At 39.0% G+C, this 21,648-nt stretch overlaps 1 protein-coding gene across 3 annotated transcripts in view; it reads right to left on the reverse strand.

Moving 5' to 3' along the window:
• Positions 1 to 218: 218 nt before the first annotated feature.
• Positions 219 to 21,648, reverse strand: part of TEK (TEK receptor tyrosine kinase) — a 41,434-nt gene continuing 20,004 nt past the window's right edge. For 2 of the 3 annotated variants that reach the window (XM_075019738.1, XM_075019740.1), the window contains 20 exons: positions 19,935 to 20,087; positions 18,107 to 18,238; positions 16,788 to 16,928; positions 15,939 to 16,067; positions 14,741 to 14,895; positions 14,327 to 14,468; positions 13,788 to 13,949; positions 12,807 to 12,941; positions 11,769 to 12,062; positions 10,156 to 10,455; positions 9,502 to 9,659; positions 8,045 to 8,255; positions 6,973 to 7,083; positions 6,429 to 6,619; positions 5,933 to 6,046; positions 4,994 to 5,064; positions 4,352 to 4,392; positions 3,131 to 3,227; positions 2,509 to 2,608; positions 219 to 2,397 (listed from right to left, as the gene is read on the reverse strand). In XM_075019738.1, the coding sequence (XP_074875839.1) occupies positions 2,323 to 2,397; positions 2,509 to 2,608; positions 3,131 to 3,227; positions 4,352 to 4,392; positions 4,994 to 5,064; positions 5,933 to 6,046; positions 6,429 to 6,619; positions 6,973 to 7,083; positions 8,045 to 8,255; positions 9,502 to 9,659; positions 10,156 to 10,455; positions 11,769 to 12,062; positions 12,807 to 12,941; positions 13,788 to 13,949; positions 14,327 to 14,468; positions 14,741 to 14,895; positions 15,939 to 16,067; positions 16,788 to 16,928; positions 18,107 to 18,238; positions 19,935 to 20,087 (2,912 nt within the window). In that variant the 3' untranslated portion in view covers positions 219 to 2,322. The remainder of the gene's footprint in view (positions 2,398 to 2,508; positions 2,609 to 3,130; positions 3,228 to 4,351; positions 4,393 to 4,993; positions 5,065 to 5,932; positions 6,047 to 6,428; positions 6,620 to 6,972; positions 7,084 to 8,044; positions 8,256 to 9,501; positions 9,660 to 10,155; positions 10,456 to 11,768; positions 12,063 to 12,806; positions 12,942 to 13,787; positions 13,950 to 14,326; positions 14,469 to 14,740; positions 14,896 to 15,938; positions 16,068 to 16,787; positions 16,929 to 18,106; positions 18,239 to 19,934; positions 20,088 to 21,648) is intronic. The other variant, XM_075019739.1, reaches the window with a different exon arrangement.

The following is a 21,648-nucleotide window of genomic DNA, read 5'->3' on the forward strand; positions in this document are numbered from 1 at the left end:
TTGACAGCAAAGAAACTTGGAAAGGAGGGGACATAGGATCTGATGTATTGTGCTGTGGAAGGACCTGTTAATGGTTAAGCTGAAAACCTTTATATGCCACCTACTGCCATAAACTGGGCTTTCCAGCACTGAATAACAGTAAAATCCAGCTATTGAACCTGGGATACCCAGTGCATGTTGCAAGTACAGAAGGAATTAGTCTATCTGAGACTCTGACAGAGCTAGTGGATGTTTTTAATAGCTGTACTTCTGTGATGTATAGACTGAATAGAGACATCTTAAGCTGTGTATTGGAGTTACTGGTTTTTTACATATTTTTTTAAATGGCAATTTAAAAAAAAATTAAATTTCATTACAGCAGATTATAAAGTTCATGCATGCCACAATGTTAAATGAAGATATGAAGAACATTTATAAGGACACTTAAATGTCCTTTAGCTAATTTACAGTGACACTTGAGCACTTAAAATGCAGACAGTATTAAGACCTGTTGGGTTGATGAATGACTCTCTGATTCTTTCCTTATGTGGCATATTGGTCCAAGTAAAAGTTTGCCAAAGAAGAAGGGGTTCACATCAAGTAGCAGAATAGTTGGTTGTGTCTGCTTGTTAGAGATGGGTAAGACAATGAGCTGTTTTGGACCTGTGAAAAATTCTGTACAGAAAGTGGAGCAGTTCCAACAGAAGTTGTTAGCTAGCTTTGCCAGGCAGCCTAGTAAACACCAGGTGGAGGTCCATTCCTGTTCACCTCACTGTCCTGTAGGAACCTGGTTGGACTGCAAAATGCAATACTCATGCTTCAAAAGTACCCAGCCAAGTAGTCTTTTATGAAAACTATAGTGGAATTTGGCTCTCTTTTCCATTTTGGAGTTGTTCCTTGGTCCAGGGAATGTCAGATTGTAGCAACTGTATGTACAGTGCAAGTTCTGCCTATCCCAAGGCCACACAAGTCATCTCAGCACACTTCTTTGTTGATTTATTCCCTTTTAATAAGGTTCTTGGTGCTTCTTCTGTTTGAGTCAGCCTGGTGTATGCCAGTAATTTTACTCTATACTCTGCTGTGATATCCCTGCCTTGTAACAAACCAAATACCCACCTACAAACTAAGTATGGGAAAGAGAAACCTTTTTATCTTTCTCTCTCTAGCATCTTCCTGCAAGTCTTGTTGAGTGAACTGATCCACCCACATAGAAAGTCACTATGGTCTGATGGTCAGTTATGAGCTAGTGAGTCATGGGGGGATGAGGGGAACACGTGCAAAGCGTGTGGTTAGCTAATACGTGAAGTTTGTATAGGGTAAGTCCACAGAATCCCATGTGGTGGACTTAATACCAGCTGCTCAGGCCAATTCCTGCCTCTATTTGTCTAATCTAAGGACTACTAGATCCTTCCAGCAGGCCAAATATAATTGTTTTGAAGCATTTCAGTACAGTTTTTTTAAGAGGCCATACAACACTGCAGACTGCATAAGGGATAAAATAAGCAAAAATAAGCAAGCCCTGCTTGTATATAATAGGTTGTAATTTATAGTTATGCAGTGAAATTATCAAATGAAATACAAATTGAATAAGACTTGTGTATATCCAGGCTAATTGTAAAAATGTGTTTTACAATATGTAGTATGTTCCTCTGTCCTATGCTTCATAATTGCTGAATGGCTGCCTCTGATAGCATTAAACACTTCAAAATATATGCAAGTTTTGCATATAGGCAAACACTGACTGTTAAACTGGACTACGAAGTAGCAATAGCATGCCTTGTATCTTACAAGTGTCAGTAGAATTTTTGAACAGATTATTTCTACTAGCTCACTTTTACATTCAAATAGGAGTTAATAATTAATTATCCTTGGTAAGCATACTGGATTGACATCTGCTTGCAACTCCCATTGTCGCATTGAGCTTAGCATTTTTGTTTGAATCACAATGAAATGTCTCAAATACTGCTGTAAGATACCCACTCTGCTATCAGTAGCTCTTAGAAAGTATAAAAAATATCTAAGATCGCAATACCTAATGCACTACAATATGTGTGTATACTCTATAGCTACATGACTAGGGAAAAAGAAAACCCTGCATATGGAATAGCAGATTTCATGACTTCAGTCTATTCCTACTCTGAACAGTATATACACTTCTACAGCCTGTGGAGGCAGAGATTACTGTGTGATATACACATACATATTTGTAGTAAACCAGTATTACTATATTATATACAGTTAGAGCTATACACAGTTCTACACAACACATCACATTTTGGGCTCCAGCAGATTGAGTTTTGGTTTTCTTCAATACATCACTGATGAGCAAAGATTCCTCCTGTCTTAAGCAGCTTCTTCAGCGGAGCAATCAATGCCTGCGTAAGTAAACTTCTCATATAGGGTAGTATTCACATAGGTCTGGGAAGGAAATAAATGGAAAGAGTGTGATGCAAGGTGCATTACCTCAAGAAGCCTAAACTATACTGAAATTATTCATGGCCTAATTTTTTTCTAGGGATTCATTCTTACCTTCCTTTCTTCTAACATTCTGTTCAGTGACACCAGTATCTGAGCAAATGATGGTCTTTCATATGGTTTCTCTCTCCAGCACTGTCTCATTAGATCATACCTTTAAAAAACAAACACCAACATTTCATAGTTTAGATACATAGGTTAAAGCTGCAAATTCATGTTTATTGGAAGATTGTGCACATTCCATTTTTCAAAGGAAAATGGATTTATACATAGCTGGAGTTACATTTTCCACAGCTGGTTGCTGTCTGAAAAGATTTTTTTTTTTTTTTTTCCTCTGGAATAATCAAAAAGCTCTCATTGAGCTAAAGCCCAGCCATATTGTGTAAAGAACAGGATATCTGGCAGGAGCAGAGAGCCTGGGAGAGGGTTCATGGCAAATAGCAGTGCATGCTGGGTACAAAAGGACTTAAGTAATTATTTGCAGTTGTGCACCCTTTTTAAATTTTTTTTTTAATGTAGTTTTTATGTTCCTGAAAAAAATGTTTATTAGTTTCTTGTAGACATCATATATTTCCTGCAGCAGATGTTGTTACTCTCTTTCATTTTTTTTTTTTTTTGCTGAGGCAGTTACTTACGCTTCTCTTTCTTTTTTTTTTTTGCTGAGGCAGTTACTTACACTTCATCATCACAGTTGAGAGGCTTTTCCAGTCTGTACCCTTGAGGCAGTTTTTCGTAGAGTTCTGCACATGTCATTCCACAATACGGTGTTCCACCTAAAGCAGAATTTAACCGTTGTCATGAACACAAGGGGTTTTTAATAAGAAAAAATTTAATTGCATAGCAGAAATGAAAAAGGCTGACTGACTTAGTAACAGATAAATGAGTCCAACATTAGGGAATATTTTGCAGCTACATTTTTGTTGTTAATGTTTCCATACTGCTTAATGCGCAGTATTGAAGAGGAAAAAAAAAATGAATATAAACTTTTATCATCTGTGGGACTGGCCTAAATTTCTCTACAACTCTGAGGGCCTGCAGCTGATTGTATTTGAACTGGTTTTGCAATACTCTTGATGGCAATAGGCAAGTCATTCCTTCATTAGCATGGTATTAATAAGATCCGGTAGGGACTCCTGAAGCTATTACTGTCAAGCTGGTTTTACCCCCTTTTTGCAGATATTTGATTACTTAAACTCTTGATTTTCCACACTGCGTCATGTTAGTTCCCATCCATATCTAGCACAAACCTATTTAGTAAGGAAAGATGGGAACAAATTAGAAAGCAAGAGTTTATGATTAGTCCACCATGCAATGTGCACCTCAGTCCATACTCATGTCTTGGCCAGCAGACCATGGGGCACACTCCAAGGCAAATCATTAAAGCTATGTAACACAGTAATTGTGAATGGTTTGAGGCTGTATCATATACATGATGAATAGAGGTGTGTGCAGAAATGAACTCTGAATTTTATTTGAAGATTAATGTTCAAAAACTTTCTTTGAGAGTACTTGGAGTAGGCGATGTTTGCTCCTCCCCTGAGTCATTAAAATATAAGTCTTGATTTAAAACTCAGGAAGGCTGAGGAAAAGCCACCCATCAAACCCAAATCGTGTTGGATTAGGGCTATATATTATGTATTATGCTGGATTTTATATTTAGATATGGCCTAGGTTTTATAGTGCAATGAAAACATGGTCACTATGGTTTTCTCCTTTAGAATGGTACCTGAATTGAAAATTGCATTTCTAAGCATATTGAAGATAAATAAAATCTAGACGAATGAAACAGGAAAAATTGAAATATGTTGCAAAGCAATAAATTTTTAACAGACTGAGTAAATGGAGCCGGCTTGGCTCAGATTGGTTTATTTGTGCAGTACAAAATTCAGATACTTACCTAAACTAACAATTTCCCATAATAGGACACCGTATGACCATCTGCAACAGAGGGATATTATGGAGTGCAACAAGAATGGAACAAGTTTTCATATTTTAAAATGGTAGATAGTTTTGCTAGTATTCAGAGAACACAGATAAGTGTGATTCATTCTTTTATATTTTTTATTGTTTTGTATAATGATAGGGTTTGTTGAAGCAGGAAGCAGGAGAGACATCTTTAGCAAAATTAATCTACTGTGAGTCCTTCAACCAGAGTCCTTTACCAGACTGTGAGCTCTCAGCAAATAGTGCTATTACAGAATTGCTTTGCCAAATATCACTTCCGATTTCCTGGCTAAAATACTGAATTCCTCTGGGTCTCCCAAGAATTCATGAGGATTCTGATTTCAAATGAGAAATATAGCTAAAGTAGTGGCCTAAGTCCAATTAGTTTGTGAACACAGAACTTGTTCAGACACTGATGATGAAATAAAAGTAACTTTTTTTTCTGGGTTTTATTATGCTTCCATTGCTCACTCATGCTGACACAGCTACTGAGTTTTTTGAGTTAAGAGTGGATGCCTCATCTTGGCTGTCAAACTTTCCTTGATATTGAAAAATATTTCTTTGTTAAAAAACGACCACTTGAAAACATACTTACACATCACTGTTTGTGGTGTAAACACTGTAATTCAAAGATTCAATTGCCATCCATCGCACTGGAAGCCGTCCCTGGAAATTATTTCATGAAAGTTTATTTGTTGGTTGTTGGAATAGCAATATTGCAATTTATACCTCAACAATTGTTCTGTGTGGTACCTTAATGAAAACTGACTTTATGCAAGTAAGCTTTATCAAGTAAATAAACTTATTTAAGTTGTGCATTCACTTCTCAAAGGGACAGTTCATACTAAAGCTAACAGAAAATTTATCCAACCAGCATCAAGAGAAAATGGAAGTAATTCCTGAGTGATGTCTTATGATGCCTCTAACCAATCCTGTTCCCTTGCCCACCCAGTGTTATTCCTGGTCTATGACTACACGATGCTTTTTACACATCTTCCTGCTTCAGCTGTTCCAAAGCATTATCTCTGGACGGCTGTTTTTTCAGTTCACAGATCCTGACATGCCTTTGGTTACCATCTTGCTAACTTTGGCCTTGTTCAATAGAATTAAACCAGCTTGCCTCAGCTGGATAAATTCTGGTATGAAAATATTTTCATAGCTGTACAGATCCACCCACATGCACATAGCCTCTTCATATGTCAAACATATACTATATGTTTTTTTATAGTACATTTTTACTAAATCTCATAACTAGCTGCAAAACTGGTTATTTTACTGCCATCCATACTCGTATAAATAATTTTCAATTACATTGATATTACATTATAAACATGGTATAAAATTGATTTACAAGTAATGTATGTCTATTAATAAACACTATATAAATATTTATACATGTTACTATTTAACATTTAAATAATCAGTACTGTAGTACCCATAAGTTTGCATTTTTATTCATATGAAAGCACAAAGTAAGAAACAAGAAAACAAAAAATGAGGAAAACAGACTAAATGAGTTTGTTTTGTTCCTTACCATGGTCTTCTTAACGTAAACTTCTTGGCCTCTTGATAAGCCAAAGTCGGCTATTTTTGCAACATAATTTTCTCCAACCAAGATGTTTCTTGCTGCCAAATCTCGATGAATAAACTAAAATAATAATAAAAAAGACATCACCACAGTATTTATGAGGTTTACATGTATTATTTTAGTGCTATATTAAAAATTGCAAATGTTCAGAATAAGAACAAAACCCAAAACAAACGGTTTGGTATGGCACTACCAAGAACATTTTAAACTTTATCGGAAGATGAAAGCAGTTAGTTACCACATCTTTAGTAAGTTTTAATGCCTTTTCCTTGATTCCTTGTGAAATAATATTTGATAGGGCTAAGTGAACACAACAAAATAAAACTACTCCAGTGGGTGCTATAGAAGCTAATATTAAAACCTTATTTTGTTTTCATTAAAAGGCATAGTCCCTGAAAAATGAGTTGCTGTGCTTTCAGTGGGTAGATAGTTGAAGACTGACCTGTTTCTGGCTCAAGTAGTCCATCCCTCTAGCCACGTCTGCTGCAAAATGCAGAAGTTGCTGAGAGGAAAGTGTAGATGCAGTACTGTTGGCAATAGCAAATGCTGGGTCTGTCTCTAGCACTCTGCTTTTCCGAAGGAAGTCCAGTAAATTTCCATGTGGGGCGTATTCAATAGCAAGATAAAGATATCCTGATGAAACATCAGATAGTGAGCATATCACAAAGTAAAAGATGATCAATAACAGTATTTGGAAACTTACACTGCTTTGAGTGAAAAAGAAATAAACATAAAAAAGACTGGAGGGGAAATATCAAACAGCAAAATTCCTAGGTGCAGAGGAGAATTTAGAGCTATTGATGAACATCATTTCTGAAGAATTAATGTGGGCTTGTAGAGATAAAACCAAGTTTATTTGGCTTTTTAATGAATATTGCAGAAAGACCTGCTTATGAGATGGTGTTTCTATGGACTGTATGGGCTGTACTGTGGATTTTTTTTTTTTAAACTGATTTTTAAAGTACACATATTCAAGCGTATCTTACCCCGATGTTCACATGCTCCCAACAGATTTATGATATTGGGATGATGACCAAGTTTACAAAGAACTTCAAGTTCTCCAGCAAAGTCTCTGTGATCATCTTTTGAGGCATACTCTGAAAATCAAATAAGCATGCATTTGTGTTTTCCTTTGAACTGAATTTATGACCATATTGTTGTTAATTAGGAGGACTCTGGGTTGCCTAGGGCACTACTGCTTCAGCCCCAATAGAAAGAGAAAGACTCTAAGATACATTATTATCTACTGAAAAAAGTAGGATTTTTCAATCAAAGGAAAAAAAGAGAGAATCTAATGTCTGTAACAGCCATCTGCAGAGAAAGAAAGCATCTTAATATACCATGTCACTTCCCTTATTATTTGAGAATATAAAATGTCATAGCAGATCATATGAAGATTAGCTGCCTAAAAAAATTTCCATATGTGTGCTGCTGATTATTTCTGCCTGCATGCAGACCTTGGCTCTTTTTTAAATGATCATCATACTTAAGAATGACTCCCAATTTGCCTGGATAATGATCTAGTGAATCGCAAGAAAATATGTACTTTCTTGCAGTATTCTATCTATTGTAGTTCTCTCTGGAACGTGGTGGTCATGCCCAATGAGTTAAAAAAAAAAGGGTGATCCTCATAGTATGTATATACATAGATGCATAGATACAGTTGTCTCTGAATGGCTAAGGTAAAGCAAGATAAGCAAATGCCGTGCCCCAGGCTAGCTCTGTGCTCCTCTCTGTATTAAATGCATCTTATAATGGTTCCTACTTTGCAGATGAACTCACACATGAAGTTCGTACTGACCTATGAATTGAAAAATACATAATAATTAATGATATTAACAGCTAAAGAGAAATATAAACCAACTTGACCATACAGAAATACAGTCTTTGCCAGGGCAGAAATCTTGGCCTAGTGACAACTGATGCAAGTTCACTAGCAACTTTGAATATTTATTTTATCTTTAGGAGAGGGCTACTAAGCATTTCTTATGACAGAGAAACAGTTGCAACAAACAACCAAGAAAAGTCTTTAGTCTCAGAGTCTCTCATCTTTACTACCTTTCATCCTTTTAATCGCAGCGTCCATGCGTAAGCCATCTTTCTTAATGCGTGCTTTCAGGACTTGCCCAAAGTTACCTTCCCCAATCACATCTTGAAATTTTATGTCATTCCACTCAAGAACTGGATAAATAGTGGGATCTGGGCTGTTTTTTGCTTTCCTGCTCAGGGTGAGAGTACCTGAGTTAAACTGTACAGCTGGTTCTTCCCTCTGTAACAGAGTTAAGCAAATGACATTAACTGTGATTTCTACTTTACTGAGCAATGCTCTGATTACACTCCCAGAATACATGTGTGCTCACTCATGTACACACACAGAGCCTGATCCATCTCTTGCTTATGCAAGAGTGAATACAATAGACAATTACACCTACTTTAGACACTAACTGCATCAAGCACTTTTGCCCAGATCCACAAAATCAATAATTAATTAATTAATAATAAACTTATGTGTAAGTACTTTTGTAGACCTAGGCCTCCTGAACAGTTTTATTATCATCTTCAAGATGAAGGAGATGGGCAAAAATTTGGTAAAACTGATCTCAAACCCCATATTAAGTCTCAGGTTTGAGATTTTTCTCATGTTAGGTTTGACTAAATCCTGTGCTGATCAGGCTCAGTCAGGAAGACTGAGGAAAAAAGGAGCAAGGAAACGAAAGAGACAGGACATGATCTTCCTCCATACTTGAGGAGACATCACTACTTCAGTTACACATTCCCATGAAATACTTCTGTGGGAAAAGTTTCAGGACAAGGAGCAGGAGCTATTCTGTGTGGCCTGGGGACTGATCATCTTTTTGGATGAGCCCCTGGCCCCCTGTTTATGAAACAACCTATGCAGAACCATATGGAGGAGCTCTTTGACCCAGCTTCATTCTGCTTCACAGGTTGGCCTCTGAAGTGAGAGAACAGCACCAGAAAGCAGAGCAATAAAGAGACTACAGTAGGCTATAAATATATACGTGTATATATAAAGATATCTCTATGTGACGTTACAAACTTCAGCAATTTCCTCACATCCAGGACTATGATGTTGCCATTGACTGATCCCTGGTGTGCTATCCCCATGTTGCAAAGCCATGATGGAGCAGTCGCTGATGCTCAAAAGTTATGTATATTGTAGTTTTCAAAATCAGGCACAGCTTCAGAGGGGGAGAAGAGGCTCCTCCATTCTGTCTGGCTTGGTACTTGTCATACACAGGTGAGACAAGGCAGAAAAGGGAGAAGGATAAATGGTATGCAACTTTTTTCAAGCCAGGTTTTCTACCTCAGAGTCTATAACTGTGATTGCTTTAGCTCTCGGGTCACTAGCAGAGAAGCTTTACAACAACAGTACTAACTGCACACGTGAAGAGAAGACAGTATTTGGGAAGGCCAAGAAAAAGGAATTGGAAAAAGCAGGAAAAGATGGGGCCAAAATTAATAACCACACTGGCACAGGAAAGCTGGAAACCCACCACCACATTTTGGAAAGCCTGAGCCATTCGGCGCTGGAAGTTGGCTCGCTTTAACTGCAGCATGATGAGAAAGGCCAGGAGAATTGTTACACAGGTCATCCCTGCAGAGCCAAGTATAGCAATAAGCAGCATTTTGCCTCCTTTTGATTCATATGGAGCTGTTGAGGAAGCACATAAAAAGTTCATCATTATTTCCAGCTATTTCTGAAAAAGCCATGAACAATCTAAAGCTAAATAGTCCTGTCTTGTAAACTGGATAAAGACATAGAGATACATCCCTTTGTTTTCCAAAAATGTCACAGACATTGGATGCTCTGATTTTCAGATGTATGAGCACCTGCGGGTCCTGCTGAATTCAGGCAGAGCAGAGCTGAGGTCACATTCAGTGATCTAATAGTCCTACTGTATGCAGCTCCTTTAATCTATGAGCTGTTGGGCACTTTCTAGTGGATACACACAAATGTTGCATGTTGTCACTTCACCAATGCCATGCAGTGAACTAAGAATCAGATTTTGGTGATGCTGTGTTGTGTGTCAAAATTAAAAGTAAAAGAAAGCTAATATTAAAAAATTGATATTATGACTTTGCCTTAGCTAACTAGTTTATACCACTGGCCCTGGTTTGTGCAAGTCCAGCATGCTGGAATAACCAACCTTTGGCTTCTGGAAGAGTCTTCAGTTCAAATGATGTGTTTGGGTTGCTCAAGCCAATGTTGTTCTGAGCATTAATCTGAACCTGGTACACAGTGTTTGGCTCAAGGCCCTTGAGATGGTATTGAGTAATGCTGGTGTTCTTTATGATAATATCGATGTGGTTGTACTCAGCCTTGCCATAAATTTTGTAGCTGATGATGATGGAGGAGATGGAATGACCCTCAGCAGTTGTCCAAGAGATGACTGAGGATGTGTCTGTGGTGTTAGAAAACCTGATGTTGTACGGTGCAGGAGGGATTCCTGAAAAAAACCACAAACACACGCAAAGCGTTGGAGTGTACATCCACTTCTTCTTCCTTCCCACAGTGAGCCAGACACTTTCCTCCGTGCTTTCGCTGTGCTAAGCAGAATCAGAATTTTGTTGATGGGCTGTGGTAACCGAATGCAGTAGTTTTATGAACCTGATGTGCTGTCACTCCACACTTCCAGCAGAGGTTGGAGTGGCATTCAGTATACCCCTGTCCTTGGATGAAGATACGAATTCTCTGAGCTGTATGCAAGAGCAACACGATTGTTTCAGATTAATGCAGAAAGTGTTAATTTCCTTCTATACTGAATCATCATTCCTGTGTGATTCCCAAGTTCCATATTTTCACTGCTTCAGGGAACAATTCCCTGTCAGGATACAGGCTGTTAGAAAGAAGGGAAATTGATACCAGCATTGCCACAAATTTCATCAGAAAACCACCAGCAGGGGTGAGTGCCAGACTTGTGGATGCACCCATAACTACTAAGCTAAGTACTTTCTCCTGGGAAAGAGTACCTTTATGTTTTTCTTAGTGCAGTTTAGCGTCAGAGTTCAGGGAACTGCAGTGTCTCATGACAGCCATTGATACTTCTGTTAATATAGGTAGGATCTCAGTGAGGACCTCCTCATATGACCTGTAAGGAGGAAGAAGCCCACCTTTCCAGTATGTGGTATGGGCAGTGGCACCCATCAGCCATTCAGATAGACATCTGTTCAGATGGTACTTCATTCAGATAGGGCATTTGTTATAGCATTATGAAAGGACACTACTCACACTCAGGGAATTCAAGGGCAGTCCTTGGTCTTAAATGTAGCACACTTAACTTACTCTTTGCTCACAGGGGTTTTACCTGGCATTGTATCTTCTCTTCCTTCTTTAACTGTTGATTATTTCTGTATTGACATAACTCAATTGCAGGGTCTGAGTGTGTTTTTGGAGTAACAAAGGGGCTTGGAGTAATGAACTCTGTGGGTTCATCATTATGAGGAGGAAAAAAAAATGCTACCTGTGTCAGAAGACTGAACTGCACTGAAATGAAGATGTGGATTCCCAAGCTTTTAATTTGTTCCCCCCCCCTTTTTTGTTTTATACTCATTGTTAGTTCCTGATAATTTCCAGCATAAGAATTTCTTTGGACACTACGCTATCTTCTTAATAATAGTAATAACAACCATAAGTGAGCATCAGGAACTGAGTGTTACCAGCACAAAGGATTACATTTAATGTAGTCATTAAGTGGCAGTCAGTCTGACCACTAGAGGAAAGAGGAAGAATTAAACAGGAGGATGTGAATCAGCTACTTACTGTCACTGTAAGTCCATGCATACAGATAGTTGCTCCATTCTCCTTGGGACCTGGTGTTCACCCGTACCCTGCACATGTATTGCTGTCTAGGCTCAAGATCTTTAATAATCAGGGTGGACGTATTTCCTGGCACTTGAGTAATAACGCTGCTCTCGTCACCATTGTCGTTTACGCTCTTCCTTTCCACTTCAACACGAATGTCATCCTCTGCTCTCAGTGTTAAAGGATGCCATGACAAATTCAGTGAAGTCATACTTTTTGGAAAGAGAGTGAGACCTTCTGGTGGAGGAAGACCTTGGGAAACCCACAGTGAGACAGGGAACAATAATTCATGTCTGGTATGCAAGCTAAAATAGGGGTACCAGTTATTCCCAACCACTTGCCCTAGCTATGGAGTGCCAAAGGGTATTTCTCCCCACCACCCCACTCAATTTGGCAGAAATTACACCTAAGAGGTGTTGATAGTCCCAAAGTATCTTATCAGCAGCTGCTGTATCAACAAAAATATCTCTTCACTGAGCTGGGGTTGCAGATGCACTTTTTAGATGTGAGAAGCCAGCTCTTTTGCTCTCATTAGATAGTTCCTGGTGCAATCCTTATTTATTTTCTATGCCTCTGTTCAGTTTGGGTTGTATCCTCAGTGGACTTTCTGCTTGTTCAGACATCTTCATTTTAAAAGTAAACTGATATAATACTAAAAGGAAGGCCTGATCTGGTATTAGGAGGAAGGACTAGCATGCAAAGAAGTGATTTGTACCTCCAACTTTGCTGCATAGCCAGCCAAAATATGTAAATTTTCCTTTCCCAGATCCCCCAGATATAAATCAGGCAGAATAACAGCTCTGCCTTTTTATGGTTTTCTTTACCTCTTTTTTTTGTTTGTTTTCTTTGCCTGAGATTATTTTGAAAAACTCTACATAGTTTTCAGGTCCAGCCTTCCTTGCTCCAATGAAAGTCCTCTGGTAGAGATCAGGGAACAGACCACAGAGAAAAGCAGCTGAAACAGCCCTTTTGTAGAAAGCCAAGATGACAACTTACCAAGCGCAGCTGTGGTGAAGCTAGCCTGTGGTCCAGGATGGCCTTCCCCACCTTCCCCTTGCCGACTCAGCTGAACACAGAACTGATACTCTGTTTTTGGTTCCAGATTGTCCAGTCTTTTGGTTGTGCCTTTTACTGACAACAAAAGGAGAAAGGAAAGCCATAGACCATGCTGAAAAATGTTAAGGAAGAAAAGGTTTGGAAAATATTCCTGAACCAATAACCATGGAAGGTCAGATACTCAGGCTCTTCTTTTGTTCCCGTTTCACTAAAATAAACTATTTATAAGTATAAAATACTTATTTTTAAGTTGAGCTCCAACCCAGCCCAAAGGATGTTTCTGTCTGCCCTTCCTTCAGGACAGAACAAGGCTGGTTGCTTAGGCAGCATGCATTGTGTACATGGATCTTGGGTTATCTTGAATTAGTAACAACAGTTGTTTGTTACTTATTAAAGTTCCTGTTAATGCTTCCTATAATATTTTAGGTCTTGCAGAAAATGTTAAAACAGGGCTGGAAGAGATCATCTAACTCACAAGAAGTCTTCATTTTGCCAGTACCATTCCTGATAAATATTTAGGTAAGATGTTTGTCTCACCAGAGGACACAATAGACATGATGGAAGATTGTGGATGCTCCAGCATGTCTCCATACTGCTCACAGCTTTTGAAAACCTGCTGTTTACATGTTTACATGAATTTTCAACAGCCGGGCCCAACATTGAGTACTGTTTATCTTAAGGAAGGAGGATGGAACATTTTAGTTGAGGAAAACTGAATACACACTTTTGACTACTGTTGGTGTACCACATCCACATTAACATTATACATAGTGATATACAGAGATTCATGTGTCCAGTCATAAAAGATTTTACTATTATGCCTTGTAAAGTCTTTTGAGTCTAGTCAAGAGCAGATACCACAGTATGTTTCAGCATGCAGCTGAAGTTTGTGTTTAAGGGAATTAAAGAATGTTCTCTTACCTTCCACAGACATCCAGGACTGATAACGTTTTGCTGGCTTGTACAGGAGCTTTGTTGACACAACAGGTCCATCTCCAAGATGTAACTCAGCATTGATATTAATTATGAGAAAATTATGTCCACTGTCTGTCAGTCTTGGGGCATACTGTGGCACAGGAGGAACTGAGCAAGAATGCAAGTATTAAACCAGCCTTTTAATTCCGTATATCAGTAAAACTCTGATATCTTCCTAGATCTACAGGAAAATGGGAGATGTTCTTCAAAACTCTTATGAAGTAGAGAGGGGTTTACACCATAATGCTGACAGTTTTGATCTTTCAAAAAACCCTTGGGTTTTCTTCTAATCCTTATCATCACACTTATTTTGTCAATACACGTAATTAGTAAGTTGCTAATAAAGGGTTTCTGTTCATATTCTGACTGTAGATATTCAGACATTTTCCTGCCATGCAGAGAACAGAAAGCTCTGCCATGTTAGAGTATAAAGCTGCCCTTAGAAGTAGAGAGGCAAAGACATTTGAAGAGATTCATGCTTTTACCTTTGACTGTAACTTGAAATGGTTTCTCTGCCATTCCTGCTACTGTCTGCACACTGCAGACCCAGGTTCCTGTATCTCGGGGCTGGACTCGATTAATTGTAAACATGGCTTCAGAGCGATTACTGGTAACAATTAGGGCAGGCTGAAATGACAGAAGATGTACAGGGCCTGAAAAATGTGGGTATTTAGGAATATTCCCATGACAATTTCTCACAGTTTAGGAACTTATCCAGAGTTTAGTGATATCAATATAAAGGGTCTACAATGGTCAATTCCGTAGTTTCACATGTGCTCATGAGGTATCTCAGAATATTGCAATTTCACATTATGCTTGAAAACCATAGTGTGCATTAGCTACAGATGAAGTTAATATAAACATCAGAAATAACAGGAAGCAATTAATCAGGAGCCTACCCTTAGGACAGTTCCATCTTGCTTCAAAAGTTTAAATTCTTCAGATTTAGGAAGTGGTATCCCAGTTGCTATACAAAAAGGCTTGAACTCGACACCAGAATTGAGTTCTACAGGATCGAGTAAGTTTTCTATCTGAGGTGAAAGATCTGCTGAACCTACAGAAGATATATAGTATTTTAATATTAGCCTTCAATCAGAACTTTAAAAAGGCAGCACCAAAACAGGTTTAGATGTACAATGAGCATAGGCAGCATAGGTGTCTGGTTCTCCCTTCATTCATGTGGGCATGTGCAAGGATCACGCTTATCAAAGTCAGCACTGTTACATCAGTGTAAATACCATGTGAGAAGGAACAAGCCCTGTGTCCAATCTTCTTTCTTTTCCCCTCCCCTCTCATCCTCAATGACATTCTAAGCACAGATAGTGTAGCTATGGCAAGATCATACACACTTTGTACTGAATGTACAGTATCTATTTGCTCTCCATTTTGTCTGTTTAAGAGACCAGTCAGATCACAACTATATAGTTTGGCTCATTAGATCACAATCTTATTTCTCTACCTGTTTTTGCACTTGAAAGCTTTTAAAAGTTAACAGTGGATTTGTCACTTTATTTATCAAGCAGAAATAATAGAGGCTGAGTGCATCTTATAAAATACTGTGTGCCAAGCTTGCCTGAATCCAAAGAGATTCTGAATGAGATATGTTCAGTTTTGCAAGCTTAACTCCCTCTCAGAGAGACAGAGCTGTTTTAAACTCTGGGGTTGTCCTGGTGTCTCAGTAATCAATTTCAGATCATGAGGCACATGGTATAGGAGTATATGCAGATGAATAAGAGGTAGGTAATGGTAAAGTACCATGAGCTGTCCAAAAGCTGATCATGCAGGTAGGATGTGCAGCTTCTGTCAGTAATTGATATTAATGCCAATGTCAAATTGTATGGAGTAAGGTTTAAAAATCTACCTCTATTGAAAGCAAAATCACATGAAATGGTAGCATACCAGCCTGCTAGATGCAGCATTTGAGGCAGAGGCTTAAAAATACTGTATTGCAATAAAGATGTACATAAGTGTCTGGGCTCCTGGAATGTAATTGACAGAGCAAGGATACCAGCCTGGAGTGGTAATGCTGTACCAGCATGAAGACCTGCTTCAGTTACACTGGGAAAAGCCATTTACTACCGTGTTACCTTGCTTTACCTTCTTTTTCACATTGCAGACCATGCCATCCAAGGGAGCAGATGCAGCCCTTAAATCTGTCGCATGTCCCTCGATTGTGACAATTACATTTGAGTTTGCAATCCGACCCATAAAAACCAGGTTTGCATTCTGCAAGTACATGTGTTTCCAGTTAGTGTAAAGGTACTAGAAAATGTCTTCCATTAGTTTTCAATCTCATGCAACAATTCTCCAGTAGCATTTAGTTCCCTCAGTTGGGTTGAGTTTGAAACTATATGTATTTGCACTAAATCATCCACAGAGCAGCCTGAGAACCCACTAACATCAAAAACATGGATGACATTTGTATCTGTGCTGGTCATTTGTAGACTAGATGCCAATGTGGAAGCTTCTTTAGCACTTCACTTACTTACACTGTGGTAGTGTCCAAAGTCTTCATCAGAGTTATGCCACCATTGAACAAGCTGACACATATTCACAAAGGAAGATGTGCTTTGTGTCCCAAAGAGATTGCAGTCTAATTGAAATGAACAAGGCTGATTATGCTCAGTATTGCTCAGCAATGGATATATGTTTGGCACTGAATTGCTCAGTTTGACTTGTAGAAATACAGCAGGACTGTAGCTGTTAGAGGATTTTTAACATCTCAGTAGAACGTCAATTCATTTTGCAGAATAATTTGAAGAGTTTTCAACTTTACCATGTCCTTCTTTTGAAAATCTGACATGGTCCTCTGAAATGGGTAAATATTATCCCTCTTTTACAGAATGTAAAAAGTCCTGTCTTTTACACTTCTCTGTCAGTTCCCTTCTATATTGCCTATGTGTAGCACACTAAGGACTCCGCCATTCCTCATATCTTTTACTATACCTTTATCACATTCCAGTCCCATCCATCCTGTGGCACAAGAACAACCATATGGATCTGGTAGACAGAACATATAGTTTCTGCAGCCATAGTTTTCTTTACAGGTCTCTTCACATGTTTTGCCAAATGTATTGGCTCCACAAGCTATTAAAGAGAGAGAGGGGAAGAATAGCCCAATAACATTAAGTCTACAAAAGAGCTAATGCTTCTAATGACACAGCTGTAGACAACAGAACACATGAATTAAAATAAAAAATAGCATTTTTTACCATTCAGACACCAGATATATTAACATCCATAACAACTTAAGCCATGGCTGCACTAATGGTTAAGTTCAGGCAGCAGAATCAAACTTAACTTTCTCCTGTGGGAGGATCCATCAGCAAAGCACCCATTGCTTTGGATATGTGGGGACAGAGCTTCAGCAGTAAATCCTCTTTGTAAGCCTTTCTAATATAAAATGGACAAACAGTGCCATGAAAACCAAATATTCTTCTCAGAGGTCAGTGCATATGAAACTGCCAACCTCAAGGCTTTGCTTTTCTGATAAGATCAGTGCTACATTAGAGTCGTTCAGATGTCAACTATTCCAGTAGCTTAGCTATAGTATTTGCAGCGCTGCAATTCAGTCAAAATATTAGGATACATATTTAGCATTGAACCTGAAAGTTGCTTGGAGAGATCAAAGCAATGTGATGTCTGCTATAATTCTTCCAGAATCCAAACTAATTGGCACAGACACAGATATGCACAGACATATATTGTTGATATGCCCCCATAGAAACAAATCACCCTGTGAGCACATTAGCAGCTTGTTCAGAAGTAGCCAGGGAATCTCTAACACATGGCTTCATTTCCCAGTGCCAGTGTATCCTTAAGATCTCCTATTCTACCGTGCATTTAACAGTCAGTCTGTAGCTTTGAGCATACTGATTTCAGGGGAATCAGAGAATAGCCTAGGTTGGAAGGGACCTCAAAAGATCATCTGGTCCAGCCTCTTGTGGGAAAAGGAGCCTAGGTGAGATTATCTAGCAGTTCGTCCAAGTGCATATTGATCAAGAAGAATTGGAAACATTCATCTTCCTTAGCAATATAATCTCTACTAGAAGAGAGGGAGAAGTTAAAACACAACTACAAGAACAGCCTTACTAATTCCGTGTTCGTCTTACCCAGCACTGTCCTGTCTCCAGCACGAGCTGTAAATGTTAAAGCTGTAAAGAGTAAAACAAGGCTACTCCATTTGATGCTTCCCTCAATAATCTGCCATCTTCAACTACTGACAACAAATTAATAAGCAATCTGTGAAAATAATATTTGCTTACCTTTCTCACATGTTTTTCCCATAAAACCTGGAGGACAGATGCATTCCCCAGTATCTTCATGACAAATGCCATTGTTCATGCAGGAAGGGCAGTGGGAGCTACAGGAAGGGCCCCATTTCTGAGCTTCACATCCTTTTATGGAAAAATATAATGATATATTTGTCATCTTCTTATTCAGTAACCAACCAAGTAGTAAAATTCTTTTTAATAAAGACAAACAGTAAAATACATAAAAATATGATCCATATGGACATCCCAAAACCCCAGCCAACTGGCCTAAGGTAAGGAATCACTTTTTGCATTGTGGAAGTGCCTCTATTTCTGGATCAGAACTGCTGCATAGTACACAGTAATACTACGTAACATCTTCAAGGAAGGAACTGAAAAAGTCTTCCTTTTTTGAAACTAGAGATAGTTTTTTTTAGTCTGTAAGAGTAAGTTTGAAAGATGATAAAGATGTTATATTTAAGATTTCTATTCTTGTAGCAGGGATCCGAGACCTGCAAAAGGTTCAGACTTCACCTGGAGCTGGCTGTACTGGTAGTATGTCAGCAGGACCAAGCTTGGCGTCACTGGCATTGTACCAGCATTTGGCAAGGCATGATTTTTTTCTGTATCAGTATTTTTCTTGAAAGCTCATTAGACTGGGTTCACATCTGTTGTATCTTTACTGTCTTCACTAGGTCTTTATCACAAGGGTTAATCAACTGGTGACCTGTTTCTGGAATAAATGGACTAAGAGCAATCAGTTCTTTTAACACCTGTCATGATTTTCTTTCCCACTTCATAATTTAAAAAGATACTACTACCATTGATCTTGCCAGTGAGAGTTTTGATACCGATTTAATTGAAGTGGAGCTCAAGCTCTGAATAAGTATATATGGCTTCATCATGCAAATGCTTAATCTGTCCCTACAAGATGCAAAATTCTTTGAGGTGCTTTTAAAATCAGTGGGAGCTGAGAAGACTCAGTACTTTTCAGTATTTTTTTTGTAACAATGTTTCCTATGTCACAGAAACTGACCTTCATGACTCCCTCTAGTGTAAAGCTAGGACTGAGAAGATAATAAACAGCAAAGTCCTGAGGTAGGCTTGCTAAAATTGAGTAATCCAGACTTGGATCAGCTTTTTCAGATTTCAGCAAATATTTAATGAATCAACATGGCACTTGGAGCTCTATCTCCTCCTTCTCCCACAATGAAATTCTTACATGCGGATACTTAGAAAAAAGCTCTTCTAAAAATCATCAGTCTATGTCTGTAATGCTAATTCAAAGAAAAACAGGACATGTGTTTGAGCAGTGGCATGTAATCCTGCATTCTCTGTATTGTTACTGTGCTCCCTACCACTCTCCCAGACTATGTCCCAGGAGTTTTACCAGTTTGTGAAATTACAATAATGTATGCTAAAGATGATAAATCTTAGGATAAATGGGGTTTGTATAAAGCCCACCATAGAGAACAGAGATATTTGAAAATTCCTATTTTGTGCTCAGACCCACATCTCATACTCATGGGAGACTCAGTGCCACCTTCTTCGTTCACACTTACGTGGTGTTTGAAAAGCTGAGGTGCTGAGAAAAGAGCTAGCTGTCCTGGAAATAGCTAAGACGAATTGAACTTAAATCTGAAATTTTTTTTGCTCTTAGCTGCTTAAATAGTATCAGCTTGTACCAAAGATCCTTGGGAAAAAAATGTCATCTGACATAATCTGATGGCAATTTATGCCAAGAAAGATTTTGGCCCTTATTTGGGTACAGTATAAGTTTCATTTCAGATTCATTGTGACTTTAAACAATTAATCATCTGCACACATTAATGGAACTTACGTCTTACAATAAGCCTTGTGTAAGCAGAAGTAAAGAGGTTTCCTCCTATATATCTGGCAGAGTAAACCCCTGCATCCTGTGGTTGAACTTGAGGATAGGAGACTTCCAGCTCCCCTGGCACTTCATGCCTGGGCACAGAGTGGATGAAGGAACCTGGGGAAGGAGCATACAGGTACAACATACAGAAGTCATTCACCCTCTACAGACAAAAGTGAGTTTGCATTGGTTACTGAGGAAGGACAGCTTGGGATGAGCTAAGCAGCAGATTCTGTTTATTAGTTATGAATTTGCTAACAGCTCTTTAGCTATACTAGTTTTTGATAACTGGAGAGGTGCAAGTAAAAAGGAAGCTAGATCTTGAGGAGATTTAGTAGATGAATGTGACAAACAACTTTGTGTTCAGTGTTGCTTCACAGGAATGTTGCTAAGAGTAACCACACCAGTGGTTAAAAGTGTTTGTTTTGTTTCTTGGCCTTTCCTGAAGTGAGGGGTGCCAATCTGTAAGAAGCCTAGTGTGGCTGGGAGGAATCAAACAGCAAATGCCAGCCAGGTCCTATTTAATCTGGGTAGCACAACAATTTACTTAGCAGGCCAAAGCACGAAGAAGACAGCACAGCTTTATCTTTTCTTCCTAGACTTAACATGTTTCTGTCCCCTCTATTTTTTTTCACCAAGGGAGCTTATCTATGTTACTCTAGGTTTGCTACAGTTGGTCATACATGCTTGCTAAGTAAGGCAATAGCATTTGGTCTTCTCCCATCGCTCTGTATCACCAAGAAATAACATTTGAACATTGGTTGCTGTCAAAGACAAGCTACATCCAGTGGACTTCAGGACCCCGGGGAGTCCCTGCACTCTAGTCTGTTAGAGCAAGGCTGCTGCAGTCGGCTAATGCCAAGTCCAGCCAGCTATCACCAAAACATACGCGCACATTCTCCCACACACTGTACCGACAAAGCCAGCCACCAAGAAACGCACACAGCAGAACTGTGCCTTTACAGGTACTACTGCATGTGAACATAGGACTCACAAACACACGAACACCCAGACAGCCCAATCTTATTCTCACTTGCCAGCTAGTCGGGCTTGCTGGCAGATCTCATACACTCACACACCTCAAACTGCGTCTTAGCTGGCCTGGACCTACAGTCTTTCTAATAGCTGGCTCTCAGACCCCTTATCCTACTTGCTGGTTAGCCTGACTTGAAATTCACTAGTGTCACACACACACAGAGTCACATGCAAATGGGTCCCTGACATAACCAGCCTTAGACACTTAGTCCCTCTGGTTGCTGGCCCCAGACATATAAGATGCTTTGAAACCTGGCATATGTTTCCAGTTACTAGGAGTCAAAACTGTTGTGCCTTCTAGTCTGGCCTGATGGTCACTAACAGATTATACATATGCGTATGAGGCAGAGAGCACACTTATGTTGAAGAACAATTAAGAACAGAGTTTAATAAGATCAGATCAACTGTATTGCAAAGCTTGGCAAGAGCAGTGGCAACTTCCACCTGCCTCCTGCCCCTTTTTCCCATGCTTGTTCCTTTGCTGTTCACTTTGAGCCCTCTCTTTCTCCTGTTTGGCTCTGCCTCTAAATATCCCATTATTCCACACATGCTCGTGGTCCCCCTCAATCATGCCATAATATGCTTATTCTTTCCCTCTGAGACACATGATAATCCCGTTTCCTGCTTCTTATACCTACAAAGC

Source organism: Buteo buteo, chromosome Z (assembly GCF_964188355.1).
Source record: "Buteo buteo chromosome Z, bButBut1.hap1.1, whole genome shotgun sequence".
NCBI classification, from domain to species: domain Eukaryota; kingdom Metazoa; phylum Chordata; class Aves; order Accipitriformes; family Accipitridae; genus Buteo; species Buteo buteo.